General features: G+C 38.0%; 1 protein-coding gene across 2 annotated transcripts in view; it reads right to left on the bottom strand.

The window, feature by feature from the left end:
* The window catches only part of LOC121943534 (neural-cadherin), a 398280-nt gene that overhangs the window by 270840 nt on the left and 105516 nt on the right, over positions 1-21924 (bottom strand). For both annotated transcript variants that reach the window (XM_042487073.2, XM_088081016.1), the window contains exons 2-4: positions 12043-12240; positions 10077-10302; positions 4108-4312 (exon numbers count right to left, since the gene is read on the bottom strand). In XM_042487073.2, the coding sequence (XP_042343007.2) occupies positions 4108-4312; positions 10077-10302; positions 12043-12240 (629 nt within the window). The remainder of the gene's footprint in view (positions 1-4107; positions 4313-10076; positions 10303-12042; positions 12241-21924) is intronic.

Raw genomic sequence — 21924 nt, 5'->3', positions numbered from 1 at the left:
GTTGTTTGCTGTGGTACAACAACCGCATACAACATCGATGACATCTAATTCCTTTACATAATTCAGTATCACTGTGTTTGCCTGGGTACAGACCTTTGAATCCACCCACTCCGCAGAGTTGAAATGGAGTTCAACGCGTTGTCTGATATTGCGTCTGATTCAGCCAAACTGAGTGGAAAAAAAGTAAGCCTAACAAATCATTTAACTAGCTTCCAAATGGAATGTGTCATCAACCTTCATATTGCTATTGATAAACTTTCAAAGTCCGTGTAAAGTGAATTCAGAGATTTGTTTCAAAACACATTCTAAGTGTTGGAAACTGATAGTTGAAACCATGTTACAAAGACCCTTTACCATATAGTACTTAATTGTGGAGTTAGACGGTTGACTGTTTTTTCACCATTTTCCTGTTTTAAGATTTTTTGGGCGGGTCTAAAACCATAGCTTAATGATGCACTGGAGCTATAGTCAGCATAACCCCGCCCCTGACAATGTAGCAGTATAAAAACCAGAAGCATCATTAGCATAGTCCCGTGATTGGGCGTGGCCTCTGCCGTGACATAATCACAACACATCACAGCCTGTCCTATCACATACAATATTATATCTGATCTTCTATTCTATGTTATATTCATTTATTTACACTATAAGTCATGAAATGGATTATGGTATGCAGTATTCTTGTACTGGCTGACACCAAAGTCACTCTCGCCTCACATATGCCTTGCCACTTATCTTGGCTTCTCTTCAGTTTCAGAGTTGTTTTTAAAATTTTATTGATCACTTTTTAAAGCTCGTCTGGTTTCTGGCCCCAAACAACATAGCAGACATGTTAACCCCATATGAGCCTGTTCGCAGCCTTAGATCCTCGGCTAGTGCCCTTTTTGCCATTACAAAGTCGAGGCTTGAATTTAAAGGTGCCTTTGGCACCAGGTCTACTTGGTTTTGGAACGACCCACCTGAGGAATTAAAGGTCACAGAGACCTCTCAAAACCCATTTTATTGACTTACTTTTATGTGATGTCATCTTTTTATCTTTTTTTTTGTAGCAATTTTATCATTGCAATTGTTGTTATTTCCTTACTTCTTCATTCTTTTTGCTGTATGTATCGGCAGATATGTTCTCATGATCATTCCTATCTCTATTTCTTATTTTAATCTGTCTTCTTTCTGATATGTTGTTAATCTTGTGGAATTTTACCTCAATTTAGTTCTTTAGTTCAATATAACTGTTTGGCTTTTATTGTGGTGTTCGGCTTCTAATGACATATTGCCTCTGTGTTTCCTCTCTTTTGCTTTGCTTATTATCAAAGCACTTTGTAATCACTTTTTTTTAAAGGTGCTTTATGAATAGGTTATTATTATTATCATCATTATTGTTATTAGTAGTAGTAGTAGTAGTAGTAGTCGTTGTAGTTGTAGTATCATTATTTTATTTTTATTACTATATTACAGACTCATACTATGTCTCATATCCCATTATCCCATACAATATCATAAAGTACAACATTATCCTATGTTATGTTAATGTACTACATTGACTCTTGCATTATATACTATAATATATGTATTATATTGATACAGATGAACACCATTACAATATCACATTATATATTAGTCTGGTGTGTACTCTTCAAATAGACTTGTTGACTCTGCTGCTATTAATCCCACAACAGTCATTTTAATCAGCACAATTTGCTTGACCAGGTCATTTTTTCTCTTAATGCGCTTAGAGTTTCTATTTTATCCGCTTAATATTTTAGTTTATGTACCTCTAATTATTTATTCATTCTACTTTCTATACCAATCTGCATTTAGTTCTATCCTCATGCTGCTGCAAAAGCTAGATTTCCCCAGTTGTGACCAATAAAGATGTATCTTGCCCTACCTACTTTTTTATCCTATCTTGTCAGTTCTAACCATCAGCACATCTAATGAACAGCATTTTCACCTGGCTTTTACTTACTCACATACACAAAACTTGTTGTTTAATGTTGGAAATGTTCACGATGAAAGTGCTTTCAGGAAAAGACTATATAATGTATTTGCAATATGAATGCAAAATGTAACTTATTCCAAGGAATATTCTAAATGGTACTATGTCTGCTGTAACATATGAGCTAAAACGTGGGCTACCGTACAATCAGTCTACATGAACTACATTTTTAGCATGGAGCACTTGGGCTAATGTTAGGTACACCTGGATGGTTTGCCTGTTTGTGTTAAAATGTAACATGTCAGTTAGCCAAGAAAACATCTTAAACACAACAGCATAAATAAAGATCTTAGCATTAAGATTTTTCTTTAAAAAATAATTTAAAAAAAAAATTAAAACAGTAGGGAAGTAAATAGTATGAATATTTAAACAGCGGAGTGTTTATCTTGCCTCGTCACTGCCATGCCCTATAAACCACTTAACATTTGTTGTAGCCATTCTGCCCTCCATTATCCTCTTAATTGTTCCAATGTGATTTAATGATTGGTACCATAATTCTGTTCAGGAGGCAGAAAAGAGCACATATGGGGGCATTAAGGCTAATATAAGGCACAGAGCATTTGTAAAAGGTTTACCCTGTCAACAAGATTAGCCTGCACAACACCACTTTTCCACTGCTGAAACAGAGTACTCAGTATTAACCAGTAAAATATGGGAGCCAGAATTCAAATATTACAAAATGTTAATCTTATAGAACCATATAAATATTTTTTGAGATGGTATCACTAATTTACCCCACAAATCAACTTCATTCAAGGATCATCTTAAAATAAAACAAAATAAAATGAAGTATCGGTGCATTACACACACACACACACACACACACACACACACACACACACACACACACACACAGCACAGTTTCTATCTGGTGGTGCACTGCACAGACAGAGAGGCGGCTGTGGGGGCAGGGGTTGCAGTGTTGAGTAGGTGCTGGCTTTTCAGCGCTGATGGGACTGTACATGAGGATGTTCAAAAAGCTTACCCAGGCTCCAGAGGGCAAGCAGAGGGCTGAGGAGGCAGGCCACAGGGCAGCGTGGGCTGAGCAGGGCACACACCAACTCCCTACCAATTCATTTCTTTTGTTCCATTTTTCTTCTTTCCGTCTCTTCTCACCACTGAATCTAGTCATCCTCCTCTCATTCTACAGCTTTCTTCTTTCTCTGTCTATCTCCGTACAGGCTGTTGGTGCTCTGTGGTGTGCAGGGGCCCAGAGCAGAGCAGTTGAGGACAGATCGGTTCAGCAGGACATGTTTAAGCCCGAGGCCAAAGTAATGATGGAAACCAGACCAGATGCATCGATGCCTGCAGCGGTCAGCCGCTGTTCTCTCACTTCCTGACAACATAAGGAAATCACTGGGAATGCCAGCGCAGTCGTTCCAGATAGACAAGTCTATTTGAGTTTGACTGAAGACAATACTCAGTCTAATACTCGACATGAACAGTTGTCTCATAGGTTGAGGGTTTTAACCGTCTTTTACAATCAGTTTAGGTTAAAGGCATTCTACAACAACCCATGTGGCACTGATGAGTTCAAAATGCCTCCTATTAAACAAAAAAGAGACCAATCAGGACGCCTTAGAACCAAACAATCATTTTAACTGCCACATCCACAGCTATTACCATCCATACAGCAACTGTAAATCAATAACATTAAATCTAACAGCTTTTCAGCAGCCTTAATGCATGTCCAGCTCAAGGACGTTTCAGAGCAGTCTGGGATTTTATGACCATGTGTGGTTATTTTATTGTCTGTAAGATATATCATAATCACCACTAGTGACCACGATTCAACAGCCGTCTTCCAGCCAACTATCGCTGCATTGAGTCTACAATTCTGCCCAAGAAGTATGTGACAGTAGCTGGGTATACACCAGATCAAAGTCAGCCGTGCTACATGAGAAACAAGTAAAAGGACATCATCCCACTGGTAGAAGACTTATTAATTTGATGACTTGTCAGATAGAGTTTATAGCATGCTGTACAGACTGTGGAAGACTTGACAAGACAACCTTGTGATGTTCTTTGAGTTTTGAAGACTATCAAATCATTGAATTTGACAGTGGAACTGTGACTTGGATTTCACAACTCACATATAAACAGACACAAACCTCCGCTGCACTGCTCATGCTGTCCAGGCCCTCGCTGGCTCGCACTAATAGCAGGTAGCGATGCTGGTCGCTCTCGTAGTCAATAGGGCGGGTCAGGCTGATTTCGCCAGTCTCTGCTGAGATGGAGAAGAGACTGCTGGGATTGATGAGAAGGCTGTAGCTGATTGGTTTCTTCTGGAAGGACACAGCAGGTGTGACCAGGAAACTGGGAAGACATGGAGAAAAGTGTACCATTGACTGTCTGCAGGGGCAGAAGACAGCAAAGAATATATCAGCATGGTTAGAGTTAGATGTCTTCCAAACATTCTGTGGAGGACAATTTTGTATAGCAGATAGGCCTTTTACACTTTGAGAATGTAACAACCTATAATCTGGAATTATCGATACTCAAAACCGAAGAACCTCTAAGGCTTTTGTCATAGGATCTGCTTTGACTTTCCATTTTGGTGACATTATGGATTTATGGCAATAGAAAGGTGACAGTGGCACAAATATATTTACACACAATGGCCATCATTTATCAATGTAATGTGCGAAACAGCGCAGATCCCAGAGCAGAAATCATCTTACTACGGGGTTCCCATGAGCTTTACGAAATTTTGTTATCTTGCTGATCACAGTGTAGGAATGATCAGACATTGATAAATGTGGCAGTTTAAAACAATTTGAATAGCCTGCCCCAATACATTCCCAGTTTAGAGGCCTCGTCCTGAGAGGTTATGACATGGAGAGGCATAATATGACCAAGAGGAGAACATTCTCTGAACTAGAAATGGAAACTCTGACATCCTAAGGTTTGTTCTGTTTGACAGCCTAAAAAGTCAATCAAAGGAAGGGCGAAAAACTCTGCATGGAAATAAATCACTGCTGTGGTCAAGCCCATAGCCTACAAAATATTAATAATATTCATATAATAATGTTTTATGACAATATTCAAATAAAAATTAATAAATGACCCAAACAAAGGAGTTTGTGGCTTTGCATACCGAGTCTGCTTCTATCTCAGGCAAAACAGGTGGCAGAGGTGACACAGATACACCACCTGTGATGCAGCTTCCATTTATATCCACATTAAAAAATGCCAAGCATTGCATGGAAATAACCACGCACCCAGTTTTCTGTCGTAAGTTTGTTTCGTAAATGAGGGTGAATGACTTTTTGATACGACTATCATTAAATTCATGGTGGGTCTCCTACTGCAGTAGGAAGTTGACAGAATGGAGCAAAGAGTAAACGAGACCAGCACAAGGCCAGCGCTTACCCAACTCTCCAGTGCTGAGTGCCTCCCTCGAGACAGGAAGGCTGCCCCGAGGGATGCATCAGCAGCACCCGCTCTCTCTGCTTCGTACCGTCAAACAGAGAGGTGCAGGTAAAGAATCTGATGAGGGACGAAATGCAGTGTGCAGCTCAACCTTTTTTTTGTCCTCTTGCTTTTATTTAAGTTAATGACAAAAACATTTGCTACAGAAAACATTACAAGATTTTGTGAATAAACACATAAACACATAACCAAACATTACTAGACATAATGTTAACTTGTGCAAACTGTTCACAGCCTATACAGAGAAATAAATGACAGGGCAGCAAAACATTTAAGAGGCATATTGTTGATCACAATATCTCTTGCATCTTAAAACCCATTCTTTGTAGTGTGAAGTATGTTCCTTAGTACCACCTCAGGTGCAGTGGGCAACAATTGCTGCATGTTAAGTTAGGGAATGTTGAGTTGTAAGACTTGAGTATAGAAGAGGGAAATGGACAGGAGCAAAGACCGCTCACATATATGCAGAGTAGTCCGGATGTAAGTAGATTAGAAATAAGGCTCAATTCCAATATGAATGGAAGAATAAGTTGGTTAAATTTAGTCAAGTGGAGGAGATAAGATTTGATTAAAGTAGATTTGTGTACACCAACATGGACTGTAAATGAAAAAAAGAAGTGCAGAGCACATATCTGTATACCAGAGTAAAAGTAACTGAGCAGGTTAGAACTAAATAGAGTGAGGTCTTGGTTTTATAAATGTAGCTGAAAAAAATTATCATAGTATCAGAATACATGTCCAAATGCAGGTACTATACCACTGTATGAAATGGAAAATGTATGCATAATCCAAACTTCAAGTTGGACAACAAGCAAAAATCATGAAATAATGACACGCTATGTCCATATATTGTTACAATGACACAAATAATCACGAATTGATTAGAGTATTGATAAAACCATGTAATGTTAAAATAGAGCTGTTAAAAATATATTAAAATACCTGACAGCTAATGAGGAGTAGAGTAGAGAAGAGAACAGTAAAGTAAAGACAAGTACATTTCTGTACACAGTGTCCAGAGTGCTTTAAGAGGGGCGGAGGCATACAGGTGTAAAACGCTGAGCTGAGTTGTTGCTTGTTATTTATTAGACATGCTATCTAACCCTCACACAATTTCCCTGATGAAAGCCGTGTAAACAACAGACTGGAGTATCCACTTTATTGGTTTGCCAAATGTGTCAGTCAAATAAAGGAAGCTGGAAGGGGATAATGAGACCTATCCAAGGACACAAGTCCTAACTGTACCACTGTAGTCAGAGTCTGAGGCTGTATGTATGTGCATGTATGAGTGAGGATCCACACTATAATGTGTGAAGGCATGCAGAAATGTGTATATAATGTGACATGCATATTTAGACATACATCACACCGATACACTACATATGAATTGTGTAGATAGCATGCATTCCATTCATCATGGACCACTGCATTACAAAACAACAACGTGTGTAAGCGATGTACAAATCAATACTTAAAGGCAGTGCTTTTACTCGTGCACTGCATATCAACATGAAGATGTGTTAGCACTTCCAGATCATTTTTTTTCTTTAGCAGTTTACTGGCTTTGATACACTCTGCAGATGCAGACTTTGTCTATATTTGTGGTGACTTGAATAAACGTATTGCAAACAGAGATCATTTTTGCAGATGATATTTTTCTTAGAGTTGTAATGGTCAAGGGTGTAAATAAAAACGGAAGCCCTGTGTTGTTGTTTTTTTTAAATATTCTAAAAACTGTGTGCTTTAAGGGGTTAAATCCAAAAAATTACAACTTTACTTCTATTTATGAGGGGTAAAGTTGTTGCAGATTATAGCGTGACATCACCTACTGACTTAAAATTTGTCTTGAATGTAATGTCCACACACCATCTGATTTTGTTGAAAGGGTTGGATATGAAGTAGTCATTTGACTGATAATCATAGCAGGCTTCCTGTATGTGACATTTAGAGCATATCAATGATTCAGTGTCGTTGTCTGCACTTAGCCTTCAACATGGATGTGGCTGAGCAAGCAGTTAGCAGGTAACAGTGCTAACAAGGGCAACAGTGCTGATAAACGGCAACCTCTGTGCCCAACACAAAAGTGCCAAAAACCACAGTTCTTTGAATGGCCATTTGAGACTGGCTTCTGAAGCCAGTCAATCCCTCAGTCAATCCCCATGTTAAAATGACAAACTTTATGGCAGAAATAAACATGTTCACAGCCAGGTGCAAAAACATTTTTGTCTATTTCTTTAGCCCAGGGGTGGGGGATATATTGAAACGTGCTTGTTCAACGTGCAACACACAAAATGACTATATCACGAACAGCAAGTATAAAAAAACGCACAGTTAAGGATGGGCCACTTTGAGCGACAAGCTGTCTGCTAACAGTGTTCTTCTTCTCCCTTCACCCCTCACTTCTCACAGCACCTGCCTTTTGCCCTTTTGCCCAAATATGGTCACTTCTGGCTACAAAAAAAAAAAAAAAAACAAGATGGCAATGGCCAAAATGCCAAACTTAAAGCTTCCAACAGAGTCTACAAACAAATGGGTGACATCACAGTAGCTTTGTCCACTATTTTTACAGTGTATGTGCTGACAGATTGTGTAATTGACGGGGGAAACCAAAAAGTGGGTGCTTCTGAGAGGCCGCATTTTGCGGCAGTGGATTGGGACAGGTTAATGAGTGGTAACTACTATATGAAAGCGATGCAGAGCAGTGGTGACTAGCTAGGCAGTGTGATACACTGGGAGCCACGTGCACCATCATGCCTGGCCAGACTGTCTACCACAAAAGAGAACAGAGATGTTCTGATTACAACACACACACACACACACAGAGTGTGACTGTGACTCTGCTCAGGACGCCATTACTCCTCTATATCTTTACAGAGCTAATCGTTGTTTATGCTCTGAATGTTGCATTAATCTTCTTTAATAACTTTTAGAAGTAAGTTATAAGAAGGAATGGAAACTTTCCTGTTAATTTTCTTCCTTCTGAGATGTGCTGTTAGCCGCTTGTTGAGGTCATAGATCAACTGGAAAATGGCCAGAAAACTCAGGATAATGTGGAACATAGTTATAATCATCTTTATGACCTTCTGTATCATGAAATACAGAAATTCTCTGCAGTGTTAGGGTTGTTTTGTGGAAGCAGTGTAGAAAAAAATCAAACTTATTGGAATTAATAACTAAATGGGTTATGGTTAAACTTAAGGTCAGCAGAGAAAATGTTTCTTAATTGTTAGGACCAGAGCAAAATACGGAGAAAAAAAAAATGGAAAGAATCCTGTCAATTTAATTTCGATAAAAGGTTTAGGTTATTCAAGAGAGGACCAACTCTCCAGTTGGAGCAATTACAAATTAGCCATCCACAGCAATTTTAGAGTAAAATACATAAGCTGGATCCATACAACAGCAAGCTGATTCCAATGGAGATATTGTTGGAAAATGGTTAGTATCATTTGAAAGGACTACATACTGATGAAGTGGGGAAACCGAGTGTAATAATCTATGCATGTCATTGCCTTCTCTATGTATTAGTCAGTTCATAAATGACATCTGAAAATTTAAACATGAGCTTAAAAACTGGATAAGTAATACAGCAAATAACCCAAACTATATGCTGAACAGACGTTAAGTCAGGTGACTCAATGACACAAATCATTTTTGCTCAGACCAAAGCATTGATGCGTGTTATTCCATGCAAAAGAGCTGATTGGCTGGTCTGATCTTTGTTATCATAAATGCTAAAAGGCAGCAGGTGTGGGTAGAAACAAGTCTGCAATCTCTTAAAAAACATTTTTTATGTTAATATTATTGTTAAAAACAACTGAAATATAGACACATGTTGTGAGCAGATTACACGAGCATCTTACGAGTGTTGTATTAAAAACTATTGAAATAAAAGCTAGTCACCTCTTATATAAAGATGAGGGTGTGCACATCCTTGCACTAAGCAACAGCACTGGGACATTACATTTTATGTATTTTTTTAATTAATGTAACCTCGTTAAAAGAAAAACAATGGTAAATGAACTTAAAGGATTTTTATATCATGACAGTGGAGTCAGCAATTAAGTCAAAGTGAATGTCAAACAACCACCAGTCACACCTGATCACAGGTCACAACACTACACCCAAAATAACTGTTACTAAATGAGTTGATACATAAATGAATCATCACATACATCAATCACAGCACTCTATGATAATTCCAGTGTTGGCACCCATTAACAGACAGTGTGGTAGAAATGTGACTCTACCTCAGTTATAAATTATGTTCATTATTTAGGATATATATGTTTTTTGTTCTTTTTTTTAGTTTATCTCTCCACGTATTGACTGCAGCAGCAAAAGCGCTTCAAACACGCAACTTTTACTTTTAAGGACAGCTGTCTGACTCTCAAATTCCTTGTTCAATTTTTATTTTACAAGTTAGGTAATAGAACAAGTTGCAATGGATAAAACTTTTGTTGCACAATTTGGAAAGGTTAAAAAGGAAAAAGCAAAGCAGCATCACAATTACTTTTCTGGTTTAAGAAATAAAAAGCAACTGAACCCAGTGTACATCAATTCTGGAGGTCATGGAGGTTATCTTAAGGAAAGGACCAAGCATTTTTTTTTTGCTTTTTTTTAATCTCTGCATGTGTATGTATAAACTCACGGTTGTCCTTCAGGAGTGTTTTCTGGGATGGCGATGGTGAAGGAGGCATTGGTAAACTGTGGTGGCCGGGCTCCAGCCACCACAGAGACGACGACAGGAGCACTGCGGCTGCCAAGCCGGTCAGCAGCCACCACTGTCAGCAGGTATTCCCTGTCCCGCTGCAGGGGAAGGCCCGTTGTTCGCACCTGGCCGTTCTTCCTGTCAACTTCAAAACGACCATCACCACCTGCAGATCAAAGCAATATGTTTGCTCTCTGGAGTACCAGTTCCATTTCTATTAAAAAAAAATATATCACCTGTTTCCACATCCATCACTAGTGTAGTTTGTTTAATTACACATTTCCAAGTCCCCAACACTTTTTTTACCGAGATGCCATAACTTAACTTGTAGCATGAGTTTTGATGTATCACACATTAAAATTACTGGATTTGTTGAACAAGATATGGGAAAGCAATAGATCAAAGACAAGATAAAAATAAAATCAATATGCAGATAACAGTAGAACATAAAAAGAATACAAGCTAATACAGGTTCAAAATAGCTTTTTATGTATAATAGATAACCTAGTATGCTGTTGAGGCAAATGATACCTTCAAAAGCAATTTGAAGGAAATACTGAAAACACTGAAAGGTAAGAGGTGAGGTAAGATAGCTGTAGATGCAATTAAATCCTAGATATCAGCAGGATATTGGTAAGTAGAGTGATTTTCATTAAAATTTTCAGGAGATAAACTATAGAGATGCAATGGATTTTGTCATGATGTGAGTTGAAGCTGGGTTGATCTTGACCCTTTTCTTCCAGACTTCTGTCTGTGGTTTCATGTTGAGAATGCTTTCAGCATAAAAGGAGAAAATAGCAGTATCCATAACAAACTGCCTAGGTTACAGCTCAGAGTCATGCAGTGCAAAGGACTTCAAGGCAAGAGGCAGTGTAAATACTGCTGCTGTCAAGAGCTGTCAACAATACTGTAAACGCATGCCGAGTGTGTGACAGTAAGATGCTAAATATGACTGGACAGCCAGTTTTTCAAGTTGTTGAGATATGAGATGCAAAGAGCAGAAAGACTGAAACTGTTGAAATCCACAAACTGCCAGTAAGGGGTATGATAAGACTTCCAAATAAAACTTTTGTAAATGTGATGTAGTTATCATTTTTGACTCTGTGTGATAGAAGGCATCCTACTGAGTCTGATTCACAGTCAATCTTGCCTTCACAAAACAATTAAACCAGCATCAATTCAAATGACTGAAAAGTTTAGTCTAGACACTGACTTCAATGTTTATGTTTTTCTTGTCGTTTCTATTGTCAATTCATTCTCTGTCACCCCACGGGGAAAATTGGAATGACTGTCTCTTTATAAACAGTGGTTTAACAGATTCCAAAATGGGCAGAAGAAATCATTACATGGCAAACAATAAGACAAGCAATTATTTTTTCGTTGTGGAGAATTGAATTACATTACACTGGAAAAATAACTACATGTACATGAAATATTTAATGGCTCAGTGGAGGCTCAAGTTTCAATGAGCAACAGAAACAGACTTGATTTAGCATCATGGAAAATATTTATAAAGAGTGTTGATCTTGATACATTTATTCCCAAGGTATTCTACACCCCAATGATGAAACACTCCTCTAAAACCAAGCAAACTGTTGATGTAACCCAGACCTTTTTTGAAATGGGAACACCTATGGTGAAAACCTATGTTCAGAGGTTTTGTATATAAATCTATGTACTAATCTAAGTATTTTTATTAGTAAACACACTTTTTTTTAACAAGTGTGTTCTTTCCAAACTTAAAACTCTTTATCATAAAAGCTGAAATCTTATGACTTCAGATACAAACCTAGTGGTGGTGCCTTCCACAGGGTTAAGTACATTTGTACTTGTCATAGCAGAACGGGTCCTTTCAAATAAAATGTTTAACATTAGGACATGCAGGAGAAAAGAAAAAATAACCTACCATCAGACAGGAAGTACTCCACTTCACCGTTGTTCCCCTCATCCCCATCCTCAGCATGGAGCTTGTAGACCAGCGAGCCCGCAGGGGCATCAGGGGAAACCACGGCAAGGTAGGGAGCAGGAACCATGGTCCATTCTGGAATATTGTCATTTACATCTGTCACAGTCAACTCCACTCTGACCAAGTACCACTCTGGACCTGAAAAGAACAGGAGGGAGAAGAGGACAGTTTAGAGAGGGTTAGTCACGGTGACTGGTAAACCAATTATAAAGGCAGACACCATGTTTGATACAGTTTTTGCACAGTGATTTTAAGTTTATGTAAACTTTTCTTTGTTTGTTTGTTTTGTTTCTGGGAATAAAATGAATGTAAGGAACAAACCATTGCAACACATGAAGTAGTGGTTGAGGAAAGGGCATTTCATGCTTACAGTGAAGCTTGCAATGCTTGCAAAGTTCAGAAAGGCATCCTACTTGACTGGCTAGATCCATATTTTAGCAAGCAAATATTTGTCAGAGCAAGATGTGGGTTTGTATAATAAATTTACAAACACAATGCTGCATTCACAGTTACATTGTACCAAACAATATGTTTATGAATTTGGTAAGGGTACAGCCAATATAGGTTTCCACATTGGTCTGCTAGTCAAATTCAATACAAACAGATGGATGCCATCTTTGCTCTCATTAGTATTTCTTGTTTCTTTATGGACCATTTAGGAGCATTTCAAGCATCCTTGTTACACACAGACATACCAAATAGCTTGGTGTCAAGTTTAGACAAAAAGTGAATAAGGTTGTGCTCGCTTGTTGCATTATATTCTTAATTCAAATGTAAAAGTGAAAGGCGTTTTGTTTGTTTTTTCTTCTTGTGTGTCTTAGAGAGTTGTTTGTCTCAGTGAAGAGCACCACTCTGTTCTTCTCTGTCAGCCTGACAACTCTTCCAGCAGAGCAAACCCTGTGACAGTCAGCCAGCAATAGCCTACTCTTTTACTCCAACCGCCTGTGCTGCCCAGGAAAATAGACCATCATTACAGCAGTTGCTATATACTAGCTGGTTAAAGTAGCACTGCTGCCAGCTCAAAAAATAAATATGTGGACAAATCAGTGCCAAAAAGAAGTGGAGGAGAGCAGTTTGTACAAGTCTAAAAACTACTGTTGTGCATGCACAGTATTAAGTATTTCTCAGGTAGGAAACAAAAGCAAATGCTTCCCTGAAGACAAACAAACCTTTAATTTCGTTAATGTGAAGATTTTTTTAAATTTCTTTGTCAAAAAAGTAAACAAAATTTTTAGGTTATGAAGTTTGGGTTGGACAAGACACTTGAAGAAGTTACCATGGACTGGATTAGAAATAATACATTTTACCCCATTTTTTGACATTTCATGGACAATATTAATTAATCAAGAGGACAAGGCCCATATTATTAAGAAAAACTATGGCTGGTTGCAGCCATTTACTAATTAGGGTGCTCTGGATTTACAGCCTACTACACAAAGCAAAGCTCTGGTGCACCATAGGGATAAGCACCATGGACAACTCTTTAATCACGGCATGTGTAGTTTTATATAAGGCTCGGGCGGCATCTCGACATTAGGGTAAACCAGGGTATTGAGAAATCCCTAAGGTATATATATTTTTTAAAAATATAGACACATATATGCAGGCACTTCTCTTTCCACAAAACTCACTGAATGTGGTGCACAGCGCACACCACCAGTCTCTACTGGAACAGAGCTGAGCTTAAAGACACCGCAACACTTCGTGGTGCAGGGAGAAGTTACAAGACTGTAAACAGACTGTGGCCAGCAATGGCAGAGATCAATGGGAATGACAGCATGTTTTTTTTACATCTAACTTGGTAAATTAAGCATTTACGTCCAACAAATTGGACCTAATGATTTTTGGAAGAGTGGATTTACTAACAAGATTATGAGCAAGAGTAACCAATAAGGTTTGGGTGCGCTTTATTTAGTTTATCTCGAGTTTAATGAAGTGTCTTTTATGATAAACTGCGTCAAGTCTTTAATGACCGAGGGAAAGTTGAATTCAAATGTGCACAGTTGTATTTATCTTTTTTATAAGAAAAATAGGTGTGAGAATTACTTTTCCAAACATCTTGTGGGTTTCTATTGTGTATTCATTTGTCTGAAAAGCTAAAAGTGAAAAATTAAATATTACATACCGCCCAAGCCTATTTTATATCACTGTAACTGTATATATCACACTATAGTAATTGCTCTGTCAATTCAGTTAAGAAGTTTAAAATATCTATACTATGCTTCATCACAATGAATTAATTTCTCCTTTCTTATTTAGAACCTCAGTACTAACAAAATTCAAGTGCCTGACATGTGACAACACTTGGGTTAAAATTTAAAAACTCTAAACAGTAAAACTACAATTCTTTCAAAATGGAATCTTTGAGGCTCCAGAGAACAATAATTTCAGGTGTTACAGGTTTCTGTATTTACAATTTGCAAGATCGCATGAGGACTAAACCCTGATATACTACATAGCCTGCCCAGGATTGCTCCCGTGGTAAAAACGGCATTGCCAGATCTCTACCAGTGGATATATTGCTACAGTTGCACAATATATAACATCATATCACCCAACACTCTTGCACCACATATTATCAATGACTAACAATACCTTGTTTCGGGGATAAAGTTAAAAACGGTCCTTTATATAATTCTGGTGGAAAATTCAAGTTTTGTGCAACCAGTGATTAAGCAAAAAAAGGGAAAAATGCACAACAATATGTCATCTGGTATTTTTTTCTCATCTGTTTTTATTCATTTACTCTGGCTTCTCTTTAACTTTCATCTCCCTGTATATTCCTGAATGTGTCATGTGGACAACATACAATCAAAAAAATCTGAGAGGAGGCCATCTCTGCATCTCAACTAGTAATTATAATCAGTGTTGCACTATCTGCACCCGCAGTAAACAGCAATCAAATTGACACTAGCAAAACACACTATGGTCCCACACAGACCACATCAGTACACCCACTCACGCACACACACACAAAGAAGACGCTGCACAGCAGTGTTTGCTGATCGCAGCAGGGGAGCAAAGGAGTACTTTCAGGGCTGGAGCCCGAGGCTGGCTCTTTGTTATGTCAGTTTTGGTAGCTATTACACAAAAAAGGGGTGATTCTTATAACTAACTCTGCTACACTTATTGCATTTAGTGATGGCTGAACAACAGGTCCAGATGATGAATATACTGCATCTTTACGTTTCACATTCTCTGGCTACAAACTCAAGTAGTGAGCGGAGAAAATGCTTTTTTGATTGTACACTGAATGATGAGAGGTGGATAGAAAAACAAACAGAAGCATTTCCAGAGTAACAGGGTGCAATTAAGTAATATACAGCACAGCCAGAAAAAGAAGCTGGGAAAATGCGAGTTGAGTGTCGCATGAATAGGATTAAGAGTGAAACACAGAGGCTGAAAAATGACCCTGCGGTTGTTATAGAAACAGCAGAACAACGAAAAGTGGAAGATGGAAGAATTAAGAAGCAAACGAAAGAAGGAAACAATGAGTAAGCAACTGCATAAATCAATGGCATTAAAGAAGACAGGGAGAGAGGGAACATTGGAAAGAAAAACGTAAGCGGACATCAAAAGAAGACACAAGAGCAAAATTAACCAGCCACATCTTACAAAAAATAAAGCAATACACTTGACTCTGGGGTTCAACCAATGTATTTGTTGATGATCACTCTCTCCCTCTCACTCTCTCTCTGTATCTCCCCCTCTCTCTGTCTCCCTGCCTCCCTCCCTCCCTCCCTCCCTGTGGTCGTAACAGATTCAGAATTAATTGGCAAAAGGACAATGCAGCTTTGGGGAAGAAGGGACGGCATTACCCAGATAATAAATCACTGGGCTAATATACGGAGCACTATGCCAAAATGCATCACACACACACACACACACTCCTTTCTCACTAATAACGATCATCAGTGGATTAGTGGCTAATAAAGGACCATAGGGAGATACAGCTTGGTGCTACTGCTATCCCTCACACTAATGCATCTCACTGGATCTAATGATATGCTGCAATCCCTAGAAAAAGTGGGACCTGCAATTACTAATAATGCTACCGAAGGCTTTCCCGTGCCCACTGACCTCATTTGCTCCAATAGGTTGCAAGTCCACCCATTGCTACATGTTAATTCTCTCACAGCGCTTTCTTGTTATCTCATTCTCAGAGCACATACAGTATGTAATAACCATATGCACAAACACCCCTAATTAATAATGTAGGTTGTTTTTTTCTACTTTATGTTAATTGTGTTATGATTACAACAAGAAATTTAACTATGGTCATGGTTGGATTAAAGCTGTACTTTTTTTTTATTGCAAAGCCTTGCAAACATTTTATGCTGTGCCTGCCTTTGGAAGCCAATTAAAAAAAAAACTTGTTGTCGGCAGCATACGTTTCTGCAAACGACTGTTATGTTACATTTGTACATTTTATGTCAAGTTTTGTAAGATGACACACACGATTTGAAATTGACACCAGCCAAGAACCACAATCTGGTAGATTTTCTGTTTTGCGAGTAAATCTCAGAAAGCTATCTCTAACAGGGTCAGGTAATTATTCTGAATAGCCATGTAATAACAGCAACTATTCTCCAGAATCTCTGCTGCATTTTATTTCATTCAGGGGCACACTGCTCTGCTGCTCCTAAACTGCTCCTGGGCCGTCTGTGTCACACATCTAAATGGTGCAACTAAACCTGACTGTCTCGAGCGCTACGAGTTTCACTGTATGGGACATCAGCTTATTCACACACTATCCCTTGCCACCAGTCTGCTGGAAGCTAGTGTTGTGCCCAAACTCATCAAGGGAATAAAATAAAAACATGGAGGTCCCATAGTTTGAACCAAGATGGAAACTCTTTATTCCCTGTGCAAAAAATTGAAGTTTAACAGTATACACTCCACTCCATTCACATATTGATTATTGAATCATTGAAGTATTATTATTGAATGATTATTGAAATACTCAATTGGTGTTGGTATCATTTTAAAGGTACTGGTATAATAATGTTTTAAATAATACACAGTTCCAATAGTCGGAGAGTCAAAAAGTTAATTTTGGATACTGGTGACATAGTATGTGGGCTGACTTTTACACTGAGAGCTGGAAGAGATGATGGTTGGCGTGTCACCAGATGCCTGCCACGCTGCAGACCACGGTTCACGACCAACAAACAACAAAACACTTTCCTGCAGAATTATACTCAAAAAATAAGGGTAGTTTTTTTAGCAACATGTTACTTCTTGGGGATAATGCCATAAAAAGCAGGATTTTTTTTAACCAAGACAAAGACATTAGGTTTGGTAAGTGTGTTATCATGTGTGACAAAGAAAATGACCCTAGGCTCAGATTAGTGATCTGACTTAATGACTTAAATTATTATTATTTAAATAGCTACAGATTCAATTTCTGTTAACTGGCTTATCAACAAATCATTTGTGCTCTTTTTGCAAGACCTGCAAAAGGACTTTGAGGTGAGAGGAAATGTAGTGATAGAGGTGGATGATTATTATAAAACTGTCTGATCTTATTATCCCCTTCAGCAAAGCAAAAGACACTCAAACTAAAGTGACTTCTTTGGGTCAAGAAATAATGAGGTTTATAGAAAATGGGGTCTTACTTTTAAGATAAATTGGCATACTCAATACTACTGCAATCTCAAAGAGGCTATCATTCATCATGACCTTGGACTCATCCAAGGTATCACTATTAATGATGTGTTTACAACTGAAAGCTAAATGCAGCACAAAAGCAAGAGCTACAGTTAGTCTATTAGTCTTGAAAAACAAGTGTGGATATGGTATTAATACAGTTGGTGCTGGAAATGGCAAGAACTTGTATCTGTTGCCAGTTAATTTCTCCATAAATCAACAAATCAGTTTACCTATAATTGGATTGACTGCTCTATGATCCATCTTATGAAATAGATATATTTTACTGTTTGTAGCCTTTATGGAGCACTGTCTGTTCAAAGAAGGTTAGAACCAGGTCAGCTCCTTGACTATTCTTCTTCTAAATTAAAAACAAAACAGCTCTTCATACATAAGCAGTTAGAGGAATACATATTAAGAGGCACTTTAATAAATCCATTACTTTTACAAGTAGACATTAACAATAATAATAATAATAATAATAATAATAGATAGGACTTATCTAGACACACACAGACACTTTACATGGAATTGAAAATATATACCATCCTTGTTGGGTGATACTGAAGAGGTTACAAAGAGATAGATAGAAAGACATAAAGAGATTTAACTTCTGTTTCTGAAAATTCCCAACATACTTGGGATATTGTTATATAGTGAACCTGCTAGTTGAATGACTATTAGTTTTTTATTTGATGTCAATGCACTTTTATTCATCTTGGCTTGTTGCCATCAAACTTATCATTTCATCCTCACCTTCATATCTGTGAGGTCTATAAAATAACCTCCAACAGTTCAGATTCTAACTCTAATTATCACCACAGGAGGTTATATGCAAGGCTAACTTTGAGTAAGCCTTCAACTCTGTTGCTAACTACAGACAGAAAGGGCCTCATTATTCAACTTTATTATTGCGGGTTTGCTGATCAACTTATATGTGTCCTACACAGACAAAAATCTTAGCTTTTCTGTCAGGAAGTTTTCTCTCACCTCTGGGCAACTTCTTTCACTCAATCTTCAATGACTATGTATTTTTGCTTTCCTGTGACTGATCTTTCTGGAAATCTGAGGTGTGAAATACATTCACTACAGTTCTAAAATTTTTGTCTTCAATGAGTCAAAGGTAACTTTCCAACTGTGTAGCCCATTCTTGCCTGCCATACCTAACATCAAGTGAAAGATTCAAATAGAAGCCTAAAGCCAAAAACTGTTTTGAATCCAACTTCAGGCTATGGTATAACCCTAATGTTAGGCAAGATCTCCCAAACTGACTGCATACCCAAGGTCATTCTGACACAGATCCTTCCAAATATAAATATCCCTAAGCTTTTTGGGGAACCTCAGACTCTAGTGTAGGAGTACTTTCCTGTTGTTGTTGAAAACAACTGTCAACACTATAGCAAGTGGGAGGGATGGATTTACAGGGCTTTAAATGTGATTCTCTCACTCAGTGGACTAAATCACATGCACTCACACATCTCCTCCCATTTCTCAGGCTTTGATCAGTTTCTAATATAGTGAATGCAAGCTGCGACAGACCTTGCAGTCTACAGCTGTTTGATCTGACAGACAGCAAACTGTCTACCCTGCTGTGTCTCGCCCAATCATGTGGACTGTCTCTTTCACAGCAACTGAGCTGTGACACAAAACCATCAGAACAGTGCGAAATCAGTTATTACACCCATTATATCTTAAAACTTCCAGTTCAGGCTCTATTCAGGCTTTCATGAAGGTGGAAAACATGTCATATGGGCTTACTGAGCCTGATAAAGTTGTACATAACGAAGCACAGGCCCAGTTTGTGTTTTTCCAACCAAACTGTAGCACAGTTTTTATTTCTATGGCATCATTGTCCTCTCCCTCAAAACAAAGCTTGAAAATAAGAATAACACTTTTCAAACTTACACTGAGGTTTGTGAGGACTCATCACGATAGATGAACAGCAGCTGCCTTCTCGATATCTCACAATAAATACATAGTTTGCTTTATATAATTGAAGCGAGGCAAGTCAGATTATATTTGTTTTTTTTATTTGGCCTATTCTTAAAAAAATATGCCGTTGACATAATTTCATTAAAATAAACATTTCTCAGTTGTGTGTGCGTGTGTGCCTGTGTGTGCCCATGTGTGTGCATATGTGTGTGTGTGTGTGTGTGTGTGTGTTGGGGTTGGCAGAAGGGTGGCAACTTGGAGTTAGTCATCAGGCTCACCCTCGATGTCCATTTTTATTCACTACAAGGACAGACTGCTGTTTTTATTCATTTATTTTTTAATATGTCTTTTTTCATTGCTTGGGTATTTCTGGAACAATAAATCTGCCTAAATTAGAGTCAAAGTGTAAAAGGGTTACCAAGCACAAACAGAGGTTAAAAAATGGCCCATTTTATTCAAGGGCAGAATTGGTTACCTATAACAAAATATAAAAAGTAACTTTTTTTTTTTATCGCCAACTTTTTGGACAATTTATCATAGGTTAATGCCATTTGTTTAAAATTTGAAGAAGCTTTTTGTTTTTTGTACTCTTTGAGTATCTAAGGTTACATTTCTGAACTAAACAGCTGTCAAAACTTCATTCTTTAGAACCATGTGATGCAGCCATTTCAGTTAAGCTATTTTGTTTTTTTATTTCCTCAGAAAGCCAGAAAGGTGTCATTTTTTACTTAACACCTGCAGCTAATTCTCAAGCAGTACAGTATTGTTTTCCAAAGCTGATCCACAGTATGGGATCCTAGCCAATCTAGGCAGGTTTTGATGGATCAGTATTAGCTACATTATTCCCAATCCATTTCCTTCTCTTTTTGTTTGCTTTATGAGGCTCAGCAGTCCAGCTACAACAGATCAGACTGGATAAAGCATTTGGAGGAGGATTGAGTATAAAACTTTATTTTAATTAGTCCCATATAACTCAAAAGGGGCAAGGGATACTTTGGCAGAGAACTGCATAAACGGACTATAAGTACATTTAACTGCCTTTGAAAACGACTACACAGTTTATACATACTGTTTACTGAAAGCATGGATTATTATTTTTTTGACACTTTAAAAATCTGTCCCCTTTTGTCAGCACTTCTTTTCACAATAAGTAAACCTGTCAGCGGGAAGATAAATGGTATGATGACTGTTTAGATTGTTTAGGATGGTGAGTAAATGTAACTTTGATGGCCCCGTTGCGGTCAGGTAAAATTATTTTACTTGTGTTAGGCTGGTGTAAAAAAATTGTGTCACATTTGACTCAACAGCCACGTCCAAGTGGAACATAATGAGACTGAGGCAGACCACAAATGCAAGAGTAGTGACCTCATTCTGCTTGGTGGAAATAATGCACTTCTAAAACAGTTTATCAAGAGCTAACAAAGCCAAAATAAAAAGAAGCAGAGAGTGAAGCTGCACCACAATCAGTAGGACAACTGATATTGCTTTGTCTATATTTTTTGGTTCACCTACGGCTTCAAATCCAAATGTTGCCATTTTGGCACAGCGTAGTTTTCTTTGAGACTAATTTTATAATGTCTCCTTTCATCGCCCAAAAAAAATATGAACAAACACAGCATGTGGCAAGCGCATCCTTCCTCCTCTTACCTATAGTGCAATTTGATCTCCTTCATATTGCCAACTTTGGCTCACCAGTAAATTGTGCACACCCTGTCAGACACTAGTGGCACCATTAGTCCATTTCTAAACACGTTATTATGTTAATCTGGTTGTCCTATTGCTTATTACTAATGCAGTATATGTTGGATTATGTGCCCTGAAGCCATCAGCACAGGTTGCCACAATGCTTCATAATGACAAATCCAAGTTTAGGCAGTTTGCATAAAATCAAACCAGTTTACACTGGTACAGCAGACCAGACTAACAGATGCAGAAATCAGCCTGACTCTAATTTTAACACAGTGAGGATGGCTTCAGATTGTCTTTTGTTTACATCAAGACATGACTTTGTTAATTACATTTCATAAAGCAATACAAATGTGTATTATCAGTGGATTGGTCAATATGACACTTCTATACTCTAGAGATTCTGCTATCCCATTTAATTCCTCTGCAGCCCGCTGTGGCCAAAGTTTTAAAAAATAATTAGCAGACTGCTTAATGCCAGCATTGGATTAAAACGATTTTTGGATATGAAGTATGTCAATTTTATTTTGGTATTTATGGATTTACAGGGTTAGC

Source organism: Plectropomus leopardus, chromosome 1, assembly GCF_026936395.1.
Source record: "Plectropomus leopardus strain MGB_pleo_1.0 chromosome 1, ASM2693639v1, whole genome shotgun sequence".
NCBI classification, from domain to species: domain Eukaryota; kingdom Metazoa; phylum Chordata; class Actinopteri; order Perciformes; family Serranidae; genus Plectropomus; species Plectropomus leopardus.
The sequence above is the reverse complement of the archived record's forward strand: the minus strand, read 5'-3'. Positions and strand labels throughout refer to the sequence as shown.